Source organism: Coffea arabica, chromosome 6c (assembly GCF_036785885.1).
Source record: "Coffea arabica cultivar ET-39 chromosome 6c, Coffea Arabica ET-39 HiFi, whole genome shotgun sequence".
In the NCBI taxonomy this organism is placed as follows: domain Eukaryota; kingdom Viridiplantae; phylum Streptophyta; class Magnoliopsida; order Gentianales; family Rubiaceae; genus Coffea; species Coffea arabica.
In genome coordinates, this window is record NC_092320.1 from 33,268,805 (window position 1) to 33,288,651 (window position 19,847).

General features: G+C 40.8%; 1 protein-coding gene across 1 annotated transcript in view; it reads left to right on the forward strand.

Moving 5' to 3' along the window:
* The first annotated feature begins 5,978 nt into the window (after positions 1-5,978).
* The window catches only part of LOC113693497 (uncharacterized), a 29,805-nt gene continuing 15,936 nt past the window's right edge, over positions 5,979-19,847 (forward strand). The window contains exons 1-2 of the mRNA XM_072053604.1: positions 5,979-6,381; positions 6,643-7,018. Coding sequence (XP_071909705.1) covers positions 5,979-6,381; positions 6,643-7,018 — 779 coding nt within the window. The remainder of the gene's footprint in view (positions 6,382-6,642; positions 7,019-19,847) is intronic.

The window sequence follows — 19,847 nt, forward strand, 5'->3', positions numbered from 1 at the left end:
GACTGAGTGACCTTCTGCAATATTGTAGCCCTATCTCTTAGCTTCGAAACGGTGGGTCTTGCACCTTCATCCGACAATCGTAGTGCCTTTGGTACCATTACCGCAAAATGACGTCAAAACCTGTTTTTCTGGTTTTGAGCTTAACTTTCATTTCCGGACTTTTCCCTAGCTTGACTTGTACTAGTACTACTTGGAGCTTGCTGAATGACTATTGGATGAACTTGTTGTTGTGCGTGTACCTTTGGGATTGGCTGAGGAAATAATGAAGCCATGATGGCTGGAAAAGTTAGCAAATTTAGGGGAAGTGCTGTCCGAACTTTTAAAGGACTTGTTTGCATTGAGTTTGTGATCTAAGACTTGGATTTGAGCAAAGCAATGATATATGATGGATGGTTTCTGAACCATGGAGGTGAGTGACCCTAAACTGTTTCCAAAGTTACTTATGAACCGTTTCTTGCACTATTTACTTGATTGCATATCATGAGTGCTTGCATGTGGCCCATGACATGTTTTGGCTTAAATGAGTACTTGGAATTCGTGTGCTAAACACCAACGTCTCCACCTCTGTGTACTATTCATCTGGAGCAAATGGCTCCCCCTCTGACTGTTTACTGTTAAATGTTTGTTTGGAGCGTTGGGTGTTTAAGTACAACGATTTCACTGGCTCACGAGAGCAATAAATGTACATTTGATCTTGGAATCATGACATCACTGAAATGAACGACAGTGAAACTGATTTTCTTACTGATTTTATTGGTTACTCGCTGAGCTTTTAGCTCACCCCCAAAATGTTTTATTCCCCTCCACAGGGCTCCAGACGAAGGAAGTGCTTGTAGCACGTATTCATGTGACCGGATGGATTATCTCATGTATGGTTTGAGTTTTGGATTTCATCTTGTGTAATAGTTGTTATTAGGGATTGTATGAACGTTTGGACTTGAGTGAGTATGTGACATGTAATTATTGGAGAATTGGATGTATATTTGAGATTTATATCTTGTAATTTAATTGAGGACTGTAGTGAATGATTGAGTCCCGGCGAGAGCCGGGCAGGCGGCCCGCCGAACCCTTTGGTTCGCCTTAGGGGGAGGTGGGGCCGTCACATAAAAGCCTTCTGTGCTTCATTACTCCAATAGAAATTGTCCTTCTTAAGCAGCTCAGTAAGGGGTTTACAGATGATTCCATAATGCTTGATAAACCTCCTGTGGTAACCAGTTAACCCCAGAAAACCTCTCAACTCTTTAATTGTACTAGGAACAGGCCAGTTCATGATGCTTTCAACCTTGGACTGATCCATGGACACTCCATTCTCAGATATGGTGTGACCAAGATAGTCCACAGTTTGTTGTGCAAATAAGCATTTAGATCTCTTAGCAAATAGTTTGTGTTCCTTTAAGACGACTAGCACTGTTCTCAAATGATCTAGGCGTAATTCTAACGTGGGGCTGTATATTAAGATGTCATCAAAGAAAACCAACACGAACTTACTTAAGTAAGGTTGAAATACTTGATTCGTAAGAGCCTGAAAGGTTGCTGGTGCGTTGGTCAGCCCAAAGGGTATTACTAGAAATTCATAATGGCCACAATGAGTTTGGAAAGCAGTTTTGTAAGTATCCTTGGGTTTGACTCTGATGTAATAATAGCCAGAAGCGAGATCCAGTTTGGTTTTGTACCATGATCCTGCCAATTCATTGATCAGCTCATCTACATTTGGAATAGGATATCGATCTTTGATGGTCATCTCATTCAGACGCCTGTAATCCACACAAAAGCACCATGTACCTACCTTCTTTTTAACCAACAGAACTAGTGAGGCAAAAGGACTGTTGCTGTGGATGATTATTCCATGCTGTAACATGTCTGTAACCTGCTTTTCTATTTCACCCTTCTGGGAGTGAGGATATCTGTATGGCTTCATTTTAAAAGCCCGAGACCCCTGTTTTAAAGGAATTTCATGATCTATTTCCCTGGTAGGAGGAAGCTCAGAAGGAGCCTCAAAAACATCAGCAAATTCCTCAATGATGCCTTGAACCTCAATAGGCATATCCCTCTTCTCTAATTGATTATCCTGTCCCATCCTCATAGCCAGGCACATCTGCTTCTTATATTCAATAAAGTTCCTCATATCACTCCCTCTAATAAGATCCAAGTCACAGTTCTTAGCTTGTCTCGTTAACTGTACCACTTCCCCTTGATTGTGCAAGGAGATTCTCAACTGGTGAAAATCAAAAGTAATGGGGCTAAAACGAGTCATCCAGTCTACTCCCAATATGATATCCCAGTCACTGAGGTCTATTACTTTCAAGTCATAGCAGAATTTATGCTGATTGATCTCCCATACCACTTTAGGACATATGGCTTTACTGGTTACACAAACTCCATTTCCTACTATTATAGAAAAAGGATCAACTAGTTGATATGGAACATCAAAGGCAATTACCTTTTCACTGCTGATATAGCTATCTGAGCTCCCAGTGTCAACCAATATTAACATTTCTTCCCCATCCAGTTTCCCTATTAGTGTTATTGTTTTTCTCTGCAGAGCCTCTGACAAGGTATGTAGAGGCATTTCCATGACTTGTCTAGGATTGCCTGTAGCTCCATCTTGTTCCCCTAATGCATCCTCAAACTCAAAATCTTCTTCCTCCTCAGTGATCAAAAGATTCAAGTGGCCTGACTTGCACTGGTGAGCCTGTCCAAATTTTTCTCCACATTTGAAACAAAGTCCATTGCTTCTCCTATACTGTAATTCTTGAGCTGATAGTCTTTTAGGTTCTGCATCTGCGGTAGAAATTGGTTTCCCTTTAAATGAGGTATTCCTGAAGGTGCTAGTAGAAGGCACCTTATAGTGGGAACTATGGATCGGTTGTTGGGAAGAACTCCTAGAGATTCCAAACTTGTTTTCACGTACAATTTTCCAGCTTCTGACTTGAAGTTTCAGTGCATCTTCTTGCAGTGTATGTGAGGACTCGTAAATTTTCTTATTTTAAATTCCTATTGAGCTTATTTAAATATTTAATTGCCGTTTACTCCGAATATTTTATTTCAACCTCTTTAGACCTAATTACATGGAACTATGACCTACCAGTATTTTAAAAATGCCTTGATTCGAAAATTTATTTTTAAAAGCTCGTTTAGAGTGAATAATGGTTGCATGTTTGGAGACAATAATTAAATCGAGGATACAATAAGTTTGGAAAATTGGAGACTTGTACATTAGTCTTGAAATAGGCATTTTTATGTTTAAGTGTTCAATTATTAGTTAGTGATACTATCGTTATAAGAATTTCTTGGAATTTCCACTTTATCGCGCACAAATAGGAAATACGCGTTTTCACGTGCGCGATTAATTGAGGAACTTTAGACCTTTATTTCTAAACTATTAAGAGTGAATAATAATAGTATGAATGGAAGTGCATTAGAGGTTTTGGGCACAAGTGAAACAAACCCGAGAGAAATCGGGCATGAAACGCGCGCGAACGCGCACTATTCCTAATTGACTTTTGAGGCATTCTTAGCCACACGGTTTAGCTTCTTAAGGAAGCTTCATTTTTCACCAAACACTCTCTCTCTCTTGCTCTAAGCTGGCAGGCCAACTCTGTGATGCCCCAACTTTTAGGATCATCTTTTGTTTAATCTCAAAGAGGATATTACGGTTTCTTTAGTTTATTTTTATTTTAAAACATTATTTTGTTTTAAAGAAGAAACTAAAGTTATTTCTTTGGATTTGATTTAAAACCTTGTTTCCTTTAAAAGACTAGAAACCCTAAAAGTCTAATCAAAACCCTAGTTTCACTTGTGACTGACCGTTTTCTCAAATTTCTCATATTTTAACCGAAACCCTAAATTCAATTTATGGAATTGTAAAACCCCTCACGTTTTTCTTAAAAATGCCCTTTTATTTGGAAATTATTCATTTATTATGGCCCTACTACCCAATCACCCCACAATAAGTGTAAATGAATACAGAAATAAGGGTTTTCGTTATCCGTTTTCAAGTTAGAGCGAATTAGGGTTTTCACATTTTTCCGTAGTATGATTATTCGACACCGAGTGAGGATCAAATTTGGTAGCTAAGAGTGACTTTTGGATGAGGAAATATTATATGATTAGAAGTGATAATAATAAGTTAGTGATTAGAAGGTAAAAACCCTAGTATACGCGGTTTAAGAAAAACCAGCTCAAACCGACGGGTATCGATCACTACCGATTGAACACACCATTTGACCACCACTTCACTACCACCACATACCCTTGATATTTGTGCAAAATATCCCCCCCTCATCCTCAACCATATGACCGAAATATATGGCCCAAGAATGCAAGGAAAAGAAAGCAAAAACTTGAAGGCTTTGGTGGTGACAAGTGTCAACCACCTATGGTTTCTTGACCAAGCCAAGTCTCACCTTCTTACCTTCCATTTGAGTTCATTTTCCCTCATTTCTTTCTGTTTTGGCTGAGAGCTAGGAGGAGCAAGAGAGTGAAGAGAGTTCAATCTTCTACCTTGAATCCAACCTTTTGAGTGCAACCAAGAAAAACTAAACCGATTAATCACTAGTTAGAAGCTTGGGAAGCTTGAGGAACCAAAGATTTCAAGGAGAGGTGAAGGATCATCCTAGCAAACTCTTGTTTTGAGGTATAAAGTGTGAGGACTCACAAATTTCTTATATATTTTTTTCTTTTTCTCAAAAATGCCTTTTATTTGGAAATTATTAATTATTAAATCCCTACTACCCAATTATTCCACAATAAGTGTAAATAAACCTAGAAAGTATGGTTTCACTTTTGGTTTCAAGATTGGAGCAAAATTAGGGTTTTCGCGATTTTTCGCCGGATGATTTTTCGGTACGGAGCAAGGATCAAATTGGGTGATTAAAAGTGACTTATAGGTGAGAAATGATATGTGACTAGGAGCAATGATAAAAGGTTAGTGAATAGGAAGTAAAAACCCTAGTACGTGTGTTTTAAAGAAAAACGGTGCGAACCGACGGGTACCGCGCACTACCGATTGAACGCACCACTTGACCACCACTTTCTTACCACATGAGCTCATTAATATTTGAGCAAAATATCTTCTCATTTGCCAGCTAGCTTGACCGAAACTTAGGGTTAGAAATAGCAAGGAAAAGAAAGAGAAAAATGAGAGGAGGTGGTGGCGCCAAGTGTCCTAGTCGAGGCCGTGGAGTAGACAAGCACAGGAACCAGTGCTAGAACCGAGAGAGGAGAGAGATGCAACAATTGAGCCACAACCTGAACCCCAGGCTACAGGGGGAGATCAAGTGGCAACTGCCATCCAGCAAATGACCAATATTTTGGCCCGGTTAGTGGAACAACAGGGTCAAATCCCTGTAAATCAACCTAGGGACCCTGATAATGGGCAAGATAGGGCCTTAGAGAGATTTCAGAAGTTCTCTCCACCCAAATTCTTAGGAGGACCAGACCCGGACGGAGCCGAGAAATGGCTGGAGGCCATGATTAATATTTTTGCCGCCTTAAACTATACAGAGGAAAGACAAGTACAATTTGCTGTTTTCCAGTTCGAGAGGCCAGTTAGAATTTGGTGGAACGTAATGAGGGCCAAGTGGGAGAGAGAGGCGACTGCATGGACCTGGTTAAATTTCGTACGGGAGTTTAACGAGAAATATCTTCCACCCATAGTCCAGGAGAAGCGAGAGGACGATTTCATTAAACTCCGTCAGGGGACGATGAGCGTAACCGAGTATGAGACTCAGTTTACAAAGTTGTCCAAATTTGCTCCTGAACTGATAGCTACGGAGCAAAGAAAAGTACGGAGGTTTGTGCAAGGGCTAAATGTGGAGTTACAAGAAGCCTTAGCGGCAGCTCAAATTAATACGTTTACGGAGGTACTAGAGAAGGCCCAAAGGATAGAGACTACTAGGGCACACGTGAGGAATTTTCACGCTAAACGGAAAGGGGCACCTAGTGGAGCCCAAGGGTCAGTGCGAGGTGATCGGAGCATGGCACCTGCTAAATCCAGTCGTGGGGCTGGAGGTGGACGATTTTCGAGCACATCTAGGGGAAGTGCTCCGAGAGGTGGTGCCCAGAGGGGAGGCCAAAGTGGTAGGGGTCAAGGTAGAGGTATTCCCCAGGGAGGCCAAACCTCCACTCCCCGAGTAACGTGTGGATATTGTGGGAAACCAAACCACACAGAGGATGAGTGCTGGAGAAAGGCTCGGAAGTGCCTAAGATGCGGAAGTATGGATCACCAAATAAGCAACTGCCCGTTGATTAGTGATACCCAGTTAACTGCTAGGTCAAACCCAAAGCCGACCAATGCTGGAGGGACCAGGTCGAGGGTACTGGCCAGAGTATATTCGCTGGATCAACAAACCGTGCCTGAACCAACGGAGGTGGTAGAAGGTACAATCCCTGTTTTTCACCGGTTAGCCAAAATTTTGATAGACCCCGGTGCTACTCACTCTTTTGTTAATCCTGCATTTATGCTTGGAGTTGATTTGAAAGTTGAAAGGTTACTTTATGACTTAGAAGTAAGAACACCTACGGGTAACCAACTTTTGCTTGCAAATGAGGTGTATAGGGATTGTGATATTTGGATTGGTGAACGAAAATTGGTAGTTGACCTCATTAGTCTAGCCATTAAGGGGTACAATGTTATTTTAGGTATGGATTGGCTAGTTCATTATCATGCTCGGGTAAACTGTAGGATGAAAGTGGTTGAATTTTGTATACCGGGGGAGGCAACTCTAAAGTTAGACATGAGGGGTATGATAGCCTCTTCTGCGCTTATTTCGGGAATAAGGGCTAGGAAATTGCTTAGTCGTGGGGCACACGGTTATTTAGCTTTTCTGATTAACACTCCGGGAGAAAAGGTTAAGTTGGAAGACATGCCAGTAATCAGTGAATACCCGGACGTATTTCCGGAGGAGTTGGAGTCTCTGCCACCCGAAAGGGAGATTGAATTTAAGGTTGACCTAGTACCCGGAACTACTCCTATTTCGAAAATCCCTTATCGTATGGCACCTGCTGAGCTTAAGGAGTTAAAGGTGCAATTGCAAGACTTGCTAGAACGGGGGTTCATACATGAGAGCGAGTCGCCGTGGGGAGCTCCAGTGTTATTTGTTAAAAAGAAGGACGGAAGTTTAAGGTTATGCATTGACTATCGAGGGCTAAACGCAGTAACTGTTAAGAATAAATATCCTTTGCCCCACATCGATGAGTTATTTGATCAGTTACAAGGGGCTGTGGTGTTCTCTAAGTTGGACCTGCGACAAGGGTACTATCAATTGAGAATTAGAAAGGAGGATGTGCCAAAAACGGTGTTTAACACTCGATATGGGCATTTTGAGTTCGTAGTAATGCCTTTTGGCTTAACCAACGCCCCAGCAGCATTCATGGATTTAATGCATCGAGTGTTCAAACCTTACTTGGATAGGTTTGTTGTGAGGCCCCAGTTCGTACTACGTTGATATATTCATTAATTTGGCGGTAACGTTTGGTTTTGGGAGTATTTCGAAAACCCTAAGTAGGAATTAAGATTTAAACCCTAAGTTCCGGTTAAGATTGAAAACCCGTTTTTTTCTACATTTTCTTTATTAGAAAATTCTCCAGATAATTTTTATGAGTAAATATAGTTTTTAGATGATTTTTCTAGTATTAGTTAGTTTTTGAGAAATTAAGAACGTATATCGGACGTGGGACCCACTAGTGCGAAAAGTTCAGAAAAATTCGGCCAATTAGGTTAAATTCCGGATACTGTGTAAAATTTATCGGGTGTTAAGAGATAAGTAGAGAGTGAGAAGTGATTGATGTGAGAGGGAAAAAGAAAGATAAGAATGCATTAATGAGTGTGACAAGTGTCACAATATGATTGGTTGGACTTTATGGTTTACTATTCACATTTTTGACTTTTGACCAAAATTAGTTAATATCTCCAAAAATTCACAAAAAAATCACCATTTTTCACCTCTTGATGGCCGAACCTCTCAAGCTCAAGAAGAAAGAAATTCTTCAACTTTCAAGCTTCCATTTCACTCAATCTTCCAAAACCAACCACATAACTTAGATTCTACTCCATAAAATCTATCCTTTGGGTGCTTGTGAGTGGTCTATTGAAGTTTTTTTGAAGACTTAAGGTGTCCAACATCTTCCTCTCTCTTGGTTACTTGGTAAGTGGTATATGAACACCCTCCTATATCTAATGATGTTGAATTTATGCCTAATGGTGGCTATTGTGTTAGAAATTGTGGTTTTATTTCATGGTTTGGAATGAATTGGTTGAGTTTTTATTTTTTTTTTGGAATTTTCTGGTTTCATATGATCTTGATGGTGTGGTTGTTTTTGATGGTTGGTAATAAGGGGCTTTGGCTCTAGTAGGTGCATTTGATAGGAAATTGCAATCAATTTTGAATTTGGAAGAATTTCTGGAAAATTAGGGTTCTTGGTTGAACATTCTGTCCGAAATTTTAGGTCATAGATAGAGGCCGAATTGGACTTTGCTCAAAACATTAAAGTTGTAGGTATTGATGAGTTTGAAGTGCCTACAAAATTTCAGGTCATTTGGTTTAGTGTAGAGTGAGTTATGACGGAATTACTGTAGCTGTTCTGCTTTGGTCAGAATACGAAAACTGCGCTGGTAATTGGCCATTTTGACTGGAATTGGTTTGGATTTGGATGTTGGTGTCTTCTGATGAAATGTAGCTGGACGTTTTAGCTAACTTATGCCTTTGGAATTTTGGCATTTGGACTTGTATGGACTGAGATATACCGATTACAGTTTTATGTGATTTGCAAACCTGTTTTGGTAATTCTGGTTTTGTATTTTGCATATTTGACCTAGTTGTGCTAGGAGTTGGACTGAGTGGCCTTCTACATTGTTGTACTCCTGTTTCTTAGCTTCGAAACGGTGGGTCTTACACCCCCATCCGATAACCGTAGTGAATTTGGTGCCATTACCGCATATTGAGGTCAAATACGGTTTGTGATTCTGGTACGTTTTTGGAAAGTTTATGGCTGGAACTTTGGCTTCACATTTGACTGAGTTACAAGCTGTTTGGGCTTCCGACCAAAATACCAAACTTATAGCCCTATATCAGAGCTTTCTAACGCCCTTGGAATTTCATGAATCGGATTTATAAAACCTGAGATATAGCCGAGCAAACAAGGCCTGCCCGTGAAAATGACCAGAAATCTGTTTTGGTCCTGATGACCAATTTCCGTTCCGAATTTGAATTGCCGACCTTCATGAAAGTTGTTCCATTTGGAATGAACTATCTAACTGCCAATTTTCAGCTCTTTTGACCATGTGTAGCATAGAAAACAGTTTGCACTCAAAACTGACCATTTGTGCATTTGCCAGATTTCGTAAGTGATTGTGTTTGGTTCATTTGGGACTAAAGCCTCCAGTTTCAGTTCTGGATGTCTTCATAACAGTTGTTGTTCATCCTTTAAGCTTCGATATGGCATCTCATACGCCTTAATCCGATATTCGTAGCTCAACTTATGAGTAAACTAGAAACGAGTGTCAAATCTGCCGTTTCCGCTAACGGCCGTCTCCGTTTCCGTTCGTCATATTTACGTGCGCGCGTGCCGTTTTTGCCGTTTTGCTTGTTTTAGGCACGATAGTAGCCGTTTGCGATATTATGTGACACAATCTTCTATTTCAGACGGTGGTGAGCTGGGCGGAACCGGTGGGGCCCACTACTAGCTGTTCATTTCGATCCGACTTCGTACTTTTGCTATTTCAGTTTCTGTGTAAGTATTCAGGCCAGTTTGGTGTGTTTTCTTTGCTATGTGTTTGAGATATGTGAAAAGGGCACTTAGGCGAGGGTGTACTTTATCGCACTCGACCTAAACCCTAATTTGAATGTATAATTGTACTTGGCATATGTATATGAACCTTTTGGAACCAAAACCCTTGAGCTTGTGGCTTGGGGCGACTTTCGAATAAAGTTTGTGAAGTTTGCAAAGTTTGTGATTTTGAATAATTTTGTGAAGTTTGTGAGTTTGGGGCGAACTCTTGAACTGGTTGGACTATTCGAGCCGGTAAGGGCTTGGTCGAAGGCAGTCCAACTTAGTCTGAGGTCACCAAGTTTGTAGGTTCATGTTATGAACCAATTTTGTGAATCCGGTTCACCGAGAAAGTGACCAAGTTTGTGACCCGAGCTTGTGACTCAAGCTCAAGTTTGTGATTTCGTTCGCCCGGGCAAGTTTGTGAGGTGACTGGCCAGTGAGGGTGATAAGGTGTCGGTGGGTGTACAAGTGAAGTTCTACGGACTATTATTTGCAGTCGACGGAGTGTCGGCAGGAGATCACGCATGGCATATGAGTTGGCTTTGGAGCCACCTGTATCCTTATTATGTGATGTTACTTTTCTGCTTTTGCTTTACTCTTATTGTGTAACTGTTATGTGAAATTTATGCTTTCGCCCCTGTTTACTTACTAAGCATATAGCTTACCCCATTCCTTTTGTTTTCCTTAGCAGGGGCCGACGCGGGGACTTTTGGCTCGTATACTAGTATAGTTAGATTGGCTTGTAATAGTTGAATAGTTAGAATGTTTGTTTTTGTTTTGGTGGTTTGTATAAGGACCCTTCTTAGGGTCTATCTTCTGCTGGTTGTGATTGTAGTATATTAGAGTGGTTTGACTCGAGACTTTTGAAGATGTGAATATAACTTTTGGGATTGTATATATTGTATTTAGTGCTCTTTCGAACTTTAAGTTTTGAGTCCTGGCGCGAGCTAGGCAGGCGGCCCGCCGATACCCTTGGGTTCGCCCTTGGGAGAAGTGGGGTCGTCACAGTTGGTATCAGAGCCATATGCCGACGGTTGGGACTCTACGTCCTTTTACTGGAAAAGCCCCGAGCCTCTCGTTCGTGAAGAGTCACGAAGCGAAACTCTCCGTAGGGGATGCCCGCGTGCGGGTGGCAAGCTGATAGGTACCTTGTGATGTGACCCTGAGAACTGTCACAGTTGGTATCAGAGCTTAGGCTTTCGATCTCTGTAGTGTATCCTAGGCTTGAAGTTTAGGATGCCGGACTGTGGGATACTTGGCTATTAAGGTAAATATTGAATGCTAAGATTTTGATATTGACTTTTGTAATTTTCCATAAGGCAAAGTGGGGATTGAGTTGATTGCACTTGGAGATGGCCAGTCCCAGTGTGAATCGATTTGGTTCTTACTTAATATTGAAGTTAGCTATTTGGACCTATTCTTTAGGTTTGCACCCTAGGGCCGCCGGGGCGGTGCTGGTGGATTAGGTAGGTTCCGTAGGGGAGGCGTGTAGGACCGTTGATGGAATTTCCTTTTGACTATCTGATATGTTTAATTTGTTATATCTGCCATGTTTATTTTGTTATAACCAGTATGCCTGGCTTCTTTTGTTACCCAGTGATTGACTACATTTTTGGAGCTGTAGTGCTCACATAAATAATGGATTTTGCACCGACCGGATGTCGGATAACTTGTATATTTTTAGTGTGACTTTGTAAAAATATGTATATTTGAGTATAATCTTTTGAGCTTATTTGTTTGAACCCGGCTTTTGAACTTATTCGTACTTGTGTGGTTGTAGACCGGCTACTACTCGAGTGGTTGAACTTTTGAGGCATTGCCTGTTGTGTACTTGACTGCTTTTGAGGATTATTTGATCTGATTAGTGCAAGTTGGAATTTCGAGGACGAAATTCTTTTAAGGAGGGGAGATTGTGAGGCCCCAGTTCGTACTACGTTGATATATTCATTAATTTGGCGGTAACGTTTGGTTTTGGGAGTATTTCGAAAACCCTAAGTAGGAATTAAGATTTAAACCCTAAGTTCCGGTTAAGATTGAAAACCCGTTTTTTTCTACATTTTCTTTATTAGAAAATTCCCCAGATAATTTTTATGAGTAAATATAGTTTTTAGATGATTTTTCTAGTATTAGTTAGTTTTTGAGAAATTAAGAACGTATATCGGACGTGGGACCCACTAGTGCGAAAAGTTCGGAAAAATTCGGCCAATTAGGTTAAATTCCGGATACTGTGTAAAATTTATCGGGTGTTAAGAGATAAGTAGAGAGTGAGAAGTGATTGATGTGAGAGGGAAAAAGAAAGATAAGAATGCATTAATGAGTGTGACAAGTGTCACAATATGATTGGTTGGACTTTATGGTTTACTATTCACATTTTTGACTTTTGACCAAAATTAGTTAATATCTCCAAAAATTCACAAAAAAATCACCATTTTTCACCTCTTGATGGCCGAACCTCTCAAGCTCAAGAAGAAAGAAATTCTTCAACTTTCAAGCTTCCATTTCACTCAATCTTCCAAAACCAACCACATAACTTAGATTCTACTCCATAAAATCTATCCTTTGGGTGCTTGTGAGTGGTCTATTGAAGTTTTTTTGAAGACTTAAGGTGTCCAACATCTTCCTCTCTCTTGGTTACTTGGTAAGTGGTATATGAACACCCTCCTATATCTAATGATGTTGAATTTATGCCTAATGGTGGCTATTGTGTTAGAAATTGTGGTTTTATTTCATGGTTTGGAATGAATTGGTTGAGTTTTTATTTTTTTTTTGGAATTTTCTGGTTTCATATGATCTTGATGGTGTGGTTGTTTTTGATGGTTGGTAATAAGGGGCTTTGGCTCTAGTAGGTGCATTTGATAGGAAATTGCAATCAATTTTGAATTTGGAAGAATTTCTGGAAAATTAGGGTTCTTGGTTGAACATTCTGTCCGAAATTTTAGGTCATAGATAGAGGCCGAATTGGACTTTGCTCAAAACATTAAAGTTGTAGGTATTGATTAGTTTGAAGTGCCTACAAAATTTCAGGTCATTTGGTTTAGTGTAGAGTGAGTTATGACGGAATTACTGTAGCTGTTCTGCTTTGGTCAGAATACGAAAACTGCGCTGGTAATTGGCCATTTTGACTGGAATTGGTTTGGATTTGGATGTTGGTGTCTTCTGATGAAATGTAGCTGGACGTTTTAGCTAACTTATGCCTTTGGAATTTTGGCATTTGGACTTGTATGGACTGAGATATACCGATTACAGTTTTATGTGATTTGCAAACCTGTTTTGGTAATTCTGGTTTTGTATTTTGCATATTTGACCTAGTTGTGCTAGGAGTTGGACTGAGTGGCCTTCTACATTGTTGTACTCCTGTTTCTTAGCTTCGAAACGGTGGGTCTTACACCCCCATCCGATAACCGTAGTGAATTTGGTGCCATTACCGCATATTGAGGTCAAATACGGTTTGTGATTCTGGTACGTTTTTGGAAAGTTTATGGCTGGAACTTTGGCTTCACATTTGACTGAGTTACAAGCTGTTTGGGCTTCCGACCAAAATACCAAACTTATAGCCCTATATCAGAGCTTTCTAACGCCCTTGGAATTTCATGAATCGGATTTATAAAACCTGAGATATAGCCGAGCAAACAAGGCCTGCCCGTCAAAATGACCAGAAATCTGTTTTGGTCCTGATGACCAATTTCCGTTCCGAATTTGAATTGCCGACCTTCATGAAAGTTGTTCCATTTGGAATGAACTATCTAACTGCCAATTTTCAGCTCTTTTGACCATGTGTAGCATAGAAAACAGTTTGCACTCAAAACTGACCATTTGTGCATTTGCCAGATTTCGTAAGTGATTGTGTTTGGTTCATTTGGGACTAAAGCCTCCAGTTTCAGTTCTGGATGTCTTCATAACAGTTGTTGTTCATCCTTTAAGCTTCGATATGGCATCTCATACGCCTTAATCCGATATTCGTAGCTCAACTTATGAGTAAACTAGAAACGAGTGTCAAATCTGCCGTTTCCGCTAACGGCCGTCTCCGTTTCCGTTCGTCATATTTACGTGCGCGCGTGCCGTTTTTGCCGTTTTGCTTGTTTTAGGCACGATAGTAGCCGTTTGCGATATTATGTGACACAATCTTCTATTTCAGACGGTGGTGAGCTGGGCGGAACCGGTGGGGCCCACTACTAGCTGTTCATTTCGATCCGACTTCGTACTTTTGCTATTTCAGTTTCTGTGTAAGTATTCAGGCCAGTTTGGTGTGTTTTCTTTGCTATGTGTTTGAGATATGTGAAAAGGGCACTTAGGCGAGGGTGTACTTTATCGCACTCGACCTAAACCCTAATTTGAATGTATAATTGTACTTGGCATATGTATATGAACCTTTTGGAACCAAAACCCTTGAGCTTGTGGCTTGGGGCGACTTTCGAATAAAGTTTGTGAAGTTTGCAAAGTTTGTGATTTTGAATAATTTTGTGAAGTTTGTGAGTTTGGGGCGAACTCTTGAACTGGTTGGACTATTCGAGCCGGTAAGGGCTTGGTCGAAGGCAGTCCAACTTAGTCTGAGGTCACCAAGTTTGTAGGTTCATGTTATGAACCAATTTTGTGAATCCGGTTCACCGAGAAAGTGACCAAGTTTGTGACCCGAGCTTGTGACTCAAGCTCAAGTTTGTGATTTCGTTCGCCCGGGCAAGTTTGTGAGGTGACTGGCCAGTGAGGGTGATAAGGTGTCGGTGGGTGTACAAGTGAAGTTCTACGGACTATTATTTGCAGTCGACGGAGTGTCGGCAGGAGATCACGCATGGCATATGAGTTGGCTTTGGAGCCACCTGTATCCTTATTATGTGATGTTACTTTTCTGCTTTTGCTTTACTCTTATTGTGTAACTGTTATGTGAAATTTATGCTTTCGCCCCTGTTTACTTACTAAGCATATAGCTTACCCCATTCCTTTTGTTTTCCTTAGCAGGGGCCGACGCGGGGACTTTTGGCTCGTATACTAGTATAGTTAGATTGGCTTGTAATAGTTGAATAGTTAGAATGTTTGTTTTTGTTTTGGTGGTTTGTATAAGGACCCTTCTTAGGGTCTATCTTCTGCTGGTTGTGATTGTAGTATATTAGAGTGGTTTGACTCGAGACTTTTGAAGATGTGAATATAACTTTTGGGATTGTATATATTGTATTTAGTGCTCTTTCGAACTTTAAGTTTTGAGTCCTGGCGCGAGCTAGGCAGGCGGCCCGCCGATACCCTTGGGTTCGCCCTTGGGAGAAGTGGGGTCGTCACAGTTGGTATCAGAGCCATATGCCGACGGTTGGGACTCTACGTCCTTTTACTGGAAAAGCCCCGAGCCTCTCGTTCGTGAAGAGTCACGAAGCGAAACTCTCCGTAGGGGATGCCCGCGTGCGGGTGGCAAGCTGATAGGTACCTTGTGATGTGACCCTGAGAACTGTCACAGTTGGTATCAGAGCTTAGGCTTTCGATCTCTGTAGTGTATCCTAGGCTTGAAGTTTAGGATGCCGGACTGTGGGATACTTGGCTATTAAGGTAAATATTGAATGCTAAGATTTTGATATTGACTTTTGTAATTTTCAATAAGGCAAAGTGGGGATTGAGTTGATTGCACTTGGAGATGGCCAGTCCCAGTGTGAATCGATTTGGTTCTTACTTAATATTGAAGTTAGCTATTTGGACCTATTCTTTAGGTTTGCACCCTAGGGCCGCCGGGGCGGTGCTGGTGGATTAGGTAGGTTCCGTAGGGGAGACGTGTAGGACCGTTGATGGAATTTCCTTTTGACTATCTGATATGTTTAATTTGTTATATCTGCCATGTTTATTTTGTTATAACCAGTATGCCTGGCTTCTTTTGTTACCCAGTGATTGACTACATTTTTGGAGCTGTAGTGCTCACATAAATAATGGATTTTGCACCGACCGGATGTCGGATAACTTGTATATTTTTAGTGTGACTTTGTAAAAATATGTATATTTGAGTATAATCTTTTGAGCTTATTTGTTTGAACCCGGCTTTTGAACTTATTCGTACTTGTGTGGTTGTAGACCGACTACTACTCGAGTGGTTGAACTTTTGAGGCATTGCCTGTTGTGTACTTGACTGCTTTTGAGGATTATTTGATCTGATTAGTGCAAGTTGGAATTTCGAGGACGAAATTCTTTTAAGGAGGGGAGATTGTGAGGCCCCAGTTCGTACTACGTTGATATATTCATTAATTTGGCGGTAACGTTTGGTTTTGGGAGTATTTCGAAAATGCTAAGTAGGAATTAAGATTTAAACCCTAAGTTCCGGTTAAGATTGAAAACCCGTTTTTTTCTACATTTTCTTTATTAGAAAATTCCCCAGATAATTTTTATGAGTAAATATAGTTTTTAGATGATTTTTCTAGTATTAGTTAGTTTTTGAGAAATTAAGAACGTATATCGGACGTGGGACCCACTAGTGCGAAAAGTTCGGAAAAATTCGGCCAATTAGGTTAAATTCCGGATACTGTGTAAAATTTATCGGGTGTTAAGAGATAAGTAGAGAGTGAGAAGTGATTGATGTGAGAGGGAAAAAGAAAGATAAGAATGCATTAATGAGTGTGACAAGTGTCACAATATGATTGGTTGGACTTTATGGTTTACTATTCACATTTTTGACTTTTGACCAAAATTAGTTAATATCTCCAAAAATTCACAAAAAAATCACCATTTTTCACCTCTTGATGGCCGAACCTCTCAAGCTCAAGAAGAAAGAAATTCTTCAACTTTCAAGCTTCCATTTCACTCAATCTTCCAAAACCAACCACATAACTTAGATTCTACTCCATAAAATCTATCCTTTGGGTGCTTGTGAGTGGTCTATTGAAGTTTTTTTGAAGACTTAAGGTGTCCAACATCTTCCTCTCTCTTGGTTACTTGGTAAGTGGTATATGAACACCCTCCTATATCTAATGATGTTGAATTTATGCCTAATGGTGGCTATTGTGTTAGAAATTGTGGTTTTATTTCATGGTTTGGAATGAATTGGTTGAGTTTTTATTTTTTTTTTGGAATTTTCTGGTTTCATATGATCTTGATGGTGTGGTTGTTTTTGATGGTTGGTAATAAGGGGCTTTGGCTCTAGTAGGTGCATTTGATAGGAAATTGCAATCAATTTTGAATTTGGAAGAATTTCTGGAAAATTAGGGTTCTTGGTTGAACATTCTGTCCGAAATTTTAGGTCATAGATAGAGGCCGAATTGGACTTTGCTCAAAACATTAAAGTTGTAGGTATTGATTAGTTTGAAGTGCCTACAAAATTTCAGGTCATTTGGTTTAGTGTAGAGTGAGTTATGACGGAATTACTGTAGCTGTTCTGCTTTGGTCAGAATACGAAAACTGCGCTGGTAATTGGCCATTTTGACTGGAATTGGTTTGGATTTGGATGTTGGTGTCTTCTGATGAAATGTAGCTGGACGTTTTAGCTAACTTATGCCTTTGGAATTTTGGCATTTGGACTTGTATGGACTGAGATATACCGATTACAGTTTTATGTGATTTGCAAACCTGTTTTGGTAATTCTGGTTTTGTATTTTGCATATTTGACCTAGTTGTGCTAGGAGTTGGACTGAGTGGCCTTCTACATTGTTGTACTCCTGTTTCTTAGCTTCGAAACGGTGGGTCTTACACCCCCATCCGATAACCGTAGTGAATTTGGTGCCATTACCGCATATTGAGGTCAAATACGGTTTGTGATTCTGGTACGTTTTTGGAAAGTTTATGGCTGGAACTTTGGCTTCACATTTGACTGAGTTACAAGCTGTTTGGGCTTCCGACCAAAATACCAAACTTATAGCCCTATATCAGAGCTTTCTAACGCCCTTGGAATTTCATGAATCGGATTTATAAAACCTGAGATATAGCCGAGCAAACAAGGCCTGCCCGTCAAAATGACCAGAAATCTGTTTTGGTCCTGATGACCAATTTCCGTTCCGAATTTGAATTGCCGACCTTCATGAAAGTTGTTCCATTTGGAATGAACTATCTAACTGCCAATTTTCAGCTCTTTTGACCATGTGTAGCATAGAAAACAGTTTGCACTCAAAACTGACCATTTGTGCATTTGCCAGATTTCGTAAGTGATTGTGTTTGGTTCATTTGGGACTAAAGCCTCCAGTTTCAGTTCTGGATGTCTTCATAACAGTTGTTGTTCATCCTTTAAGCTTCGATATGGCATCTCATACGCCTTAATCCGATATTCGTAGCTCAACTTATGAGTAAACTAGAAACGAGTGTCAAATCTGCCGTTTCCGCTAACGGCCGTCTCCGTTTCCGTTCGTCATATTTACGTGCGCGCGTGCCGTTTTTGCCGTTTTGCTTGTTTTAGGCACGATAGTAGCCGTTTGCGATATTATGTGACACAATCTTCTATTTCAGACGGTGGTGAGCTGGGCGGAACCGGTGGGGCCCACTACTAGCTGTTCATTTCGATCCGACTTCGTACTTTTGCTATTTCAGTTTCTGTGTAAGTATTCAGGCCAGTTTGGTGTGTTTTCTTTGCTATGTGTTTGAGATATGTGAAAAGGGCACTTAGGCGAGGGTGTACTTTATCGCACTCGACCTAAACCCTAATTTGAATGTATAATTGTACTTGGCATATGTATATGAACCTTTTGGAACCAAAACCCTTGAGCTTGTGGCTTGGGGCGACTTTCGAATAAAGTTTGTGAAGTTTGCAAAGTTTGTGATTTTGAATAATTTTGTGAAGTTTGTGAGTTTGGGGCGAACTCTTGAACTGGTTGGACTATTCGAGCCGGTAAGGGCTTGGTCGAAGGCAGTCCAACTTAGTCTGAGGTCACCAAGTTTGTAGGTTCATGTTATGAACCAATTTTGTGAATCCGGTTCACCGAGAAAGTGACCAAGTTTGTGACCCGAGCTTGTGACTCAAGCTCAAGTTTGTGATTTCGTTCGCCCGGGCAAGTTTGTGAGGTGACTGGCCAGTGAGGGTGATAAGGTGTCGGTGGGTGTACAAGTGAAGTTCTACGGACTATTATTTGCAGTCGACGGAGTGTCGGCAGGAGATCACGCATGGCATATGAGTTGGCTTTGGAGCCACCTGTATCCTTATTATGTGATGTTACTTTTCTGCTTTTGCTTTACTCTTATTGTGTAACTGTTATGTGAAATTTATGCTTTCGCCCCTGTTTACTTACTAAGCATATAGCTTACCCCATTCCTTTTGTTTTCCTTAGCAGGGGCCGACGCGGGGACTTTTGGCTCGTATACTAGTATAGTTAGATTGGCTTGTAATAGTTGAATAGTTAGAATGTTTGTTTTTGTTTTGGTGGTTTGTATAAGGACCCTTCTTAGGGTCTATCTTCTGCTGGTTGTGATTGTAGTATATTAGAGTGGTTTGACTCGAGACTTTTGAAGATGTGAATATAACTTTTGGGATTGTATATATTGTATTTAGTGCTCTTTCGAACTTTAAGTTTTGAGTCCTGGCGCGAGCTAGGCAGGCGGCCCGCCGATACCCTTGGGTTCGCCCTTGGGAGAAGTGGGGTCGTCACAGTTGGTATCAGAGCCATATGCCGACGGTTGGGACTCTACGTCCTTTTACTGGAAAAGCCCCGAGCCTCTCGTTCGTGAAGAGTCACGAAGCGAAACTCTCCGTAGGGGATGCCCGCGTGCGGGTGGCAAGCTGATAGGTACCTTGTGATGTGACCCTGAGAACTGTCACAGTTGGTATCAGAGCTTAGGCTTTCGATCTCTGTAGTGTATCCTAGGCTTGAAGTTTAGGATGCCGGACTGTGGGATACTTGGCTATTAAGGTAAATATTGAATGCTAAGATTTTGATATTGACTTTTGTAATTTTCAATAAGGCAAAGTGGGGATTGAGTTGATTGCACTTGGAGATGGCCAGTCCCAGTGTGAATCGATTTGGTTCTTACTTAATATTGAAGTTAGCTATTTGGACCTATTCTTTAGGTTTGCACCCTAGGGCCGCCGGGGCGGTGCTGGTGGATTAGGTAGGTTCCGTAGGGGAGACGTGTAGGACCGTTGATGGAATTTCCTTTTGACTATCTGATATGTTTAATTTGTTATATCTGCCATG